The sequence below is a fragment of the Fukomys damarensis genome, unplaced genomic scaffold (genome assembly GCF_012274545.1).
Source record: "Fukomys damarensis isolate Sample0158 unplaced genomic scaffold, DMR_v1.0_HiC HiC_scaffold_20, whole genome shotgun sequence".
NCBI lineage: Eukaryota > Metazoa > Chordata > Mammalia > Rodentia > Bathyergidae > Fukomys > Fukomys damarensis.
The window spans coordinates 903003-905269 of NW_022900932.1; the positions used below are offsets into that span (position 1 = coordinate 903003).

General features: G+C 52.8%; 1 protein-coding gene across 1 annotated transcript in view; it reads right to left on the bottom strand.

Moving 5' to 3' along the window:
- Positions 1-476: 476 nt before the first annotated feature.
- LOC104875741 (putative HLA class I histocompatibility antigen, alpha chain H) overlaps positions 477-2267 on the bottom strand; it is a 9413-nt gene continuing 7622 nt past the window's right edge. The window contains exons 5-6 of the mRNA XM_033766595.1: positions 1351-1398; positions 477-1176 (exon numbers count right to left, since the gene is read on the bottom strand). Coding sequence (XP_033622486.1) covers positions 1374-1398 — 25 coding nt within the window. The 3' untranslated portion in view covers positions 477-1176; positions 1351-1373. The remainder of the gene's footprint in view (positions 1177-1350; positions 1399-2267) is intronic.

Genomic DNA, 2267 nt, shown 5'->3' on the forward strand with positions numbered 1-2267 from the left:
GGGGTGAACACCAGCTGGCCACCGCCCTATGCACAGTGGACTCCTGTCAGTCCTCTCCCACCCCCGCCTGCCACAGACAGCACAGCAGAGACGTGGCTTCCAGAACACGCTCAGTACTTCCTGACTTCTTCCCCCAAGGTTTGGAATTATATAGCCTTTTTATTTTAAAGACAGCGTCTCACTATATGGTTCAGGCTGGCCTCAAACTCACAGCCATCCTCCTGCCTCAGCCTCCCAACTACTAGGATAACAGGCATGTGCCACCATGCCTGGCTTGGAGTTATAAGTCCTTTTTATGAACTGGTCAATCTCAGCTTATGGCAGAATTGGAAGAAATAAATTCATACTCAGATTTTTATTTTCAATACGGAACTAAGGAACTAAGCTCAGTGAAACATAACGTTACCCAAGAGATGGAGTGCAGGGAACAGGGAAAGGGAACATTCCTAGAACCTCGGCATCAGGTCCGAGTCTCCTGTGAGCCATGACAACACAAGGCCAACTAATTAATACACAGACAGAAAAGAGACTTAGAGAAGCTGAGCTTTGGCCCGATCAGTGCTGCCCTAGACAGCAAAGATGAAAGCCCCGAGCTTGCCACACCTTTACTGAGTACATCACAAAAAACAAGTGTAGTGGACGACTCAGGGCAGAGAGTGCAGTGCAGAGCAGAGCAGAGCAGCAAATGTAAAAGGTGACTCAAGGGCCGCAGGGGCGAAATCCTCGAATAGGGAGGAAGCGTGCAGCCGAAGACTTCGCGTGTCCCTCGATGTCTTCAGCTGGTGGGATCCCGGCCGGAGCGTCCGACAGCCTCGCTGGACCGCTGTGGTTTTAGCTGTGACTGGAGGCGAAGATGGAGCTTTGCCTTCATGTGCCATAGCCGGCCGACAGGCAGGACAACTAGGCCCTGCTCATAACTAAATTGTGAAATGATTTTCCCCAAAAATTGTGTAGAATTTCTCCCGAAAATGCAGACTTGTCAGCCTTGCTCTGCTGGTCAGAGTGGGAACGAAAGTCACTGTGGCTATAGTCTCCCGGCATGGGCTGCTCTCCCCATTGCTAGTACGAGTGGAGACCATTCAGAAACCTTTGCAGGAAGAGAATCAAGTGTCTTCAAAGACAAGGGCCCTGAATAATCGTCCATAACTCAGTCCCATACAAGGCAGCTGTATCACACTATGAAGCAAAAGAGTCGCGGACAAAGTCACGACAGTCACTGGAAGTGGCCACACCCCGACACCCCATCACTCGCTCCATCACTCAAAACGTCCACACCCAGAGTCCTTGAGCCCCACTGGTGCCCCTCTGTCCCCTCCCCCGTGTCCAACTGCAAGTGCTCCAGGGTCTCACCTTGGCAAGTCATGAGAAACTCATCAGACCCTTGAGAATGGTGCCTGCCTGGGGCAGAAGCAAAAAACATATGTGAGCAATGAAAGATGTGGCTTGAGGAGCACTGTGGGCTGGGTGTGCTCCCCTCAGGCTCCCGTCCACGCTGCCACAGGGTCTTGGCGATCACCCCCACTACTCTGTGCACAGGGGAAGCCTGAATGTAGCTCTCCTCTCAAAAGTGGGCAGAAAATGTCCTGTGAGACGCCAAGTAGGAGGCAGATCCACGAGGGCCTAGAGGAACCCCAAATCCTGAACCCCACAAAAGTTTCTACAATGATCCAGGAGGCATATGACAAGGACACAAACAGGACATAGACCAAGCACCTCCTGGGAACCCGTCCTCAGCAGAGACCTTTCCCTGTGACCTGTGGCCAGGTGCCTTCACCCCAGACCTCTGGGCAAAAACAGTCCTCTTTTTCAGGTGTTTCTGAAGAGACCAACTGTAAGCACTCAGGACCCAGGCTGCATGAGTGTGTGTGCGGCTGCTGCTCCCAAGTAACAGGATAAGAGCCCGGAAAACGCCTACCTACCACCTGAAATCCGCCATCTGCCGTGAGAAAGTGCACACCTCACACTTCCTTACCTCTTCCCCACTCTCCTCCATATCACAACAATCACAGCTCCAGTGACCACAGCAACAAGGAGAATCGAGGCAGTAATGGCACCTTTGTTAGGGATGGTAGGGTCAGGAGGCGGCTCTGGGAAGAGAAGGGAAAAGAAGGTGAGGAGCCTGACCGCCAGCTCTGAGCTCTGACCTGCTGAGGGTCTCCACAATGGCTCCTACTTTCTTAAAGAAGTGGCCCTGTACCCATCTTCCCTTACCCCAGGTCAGGGTGCGGGGCTCAGGCAGCCCCTCATGCTGCACACGGCACGTGTAA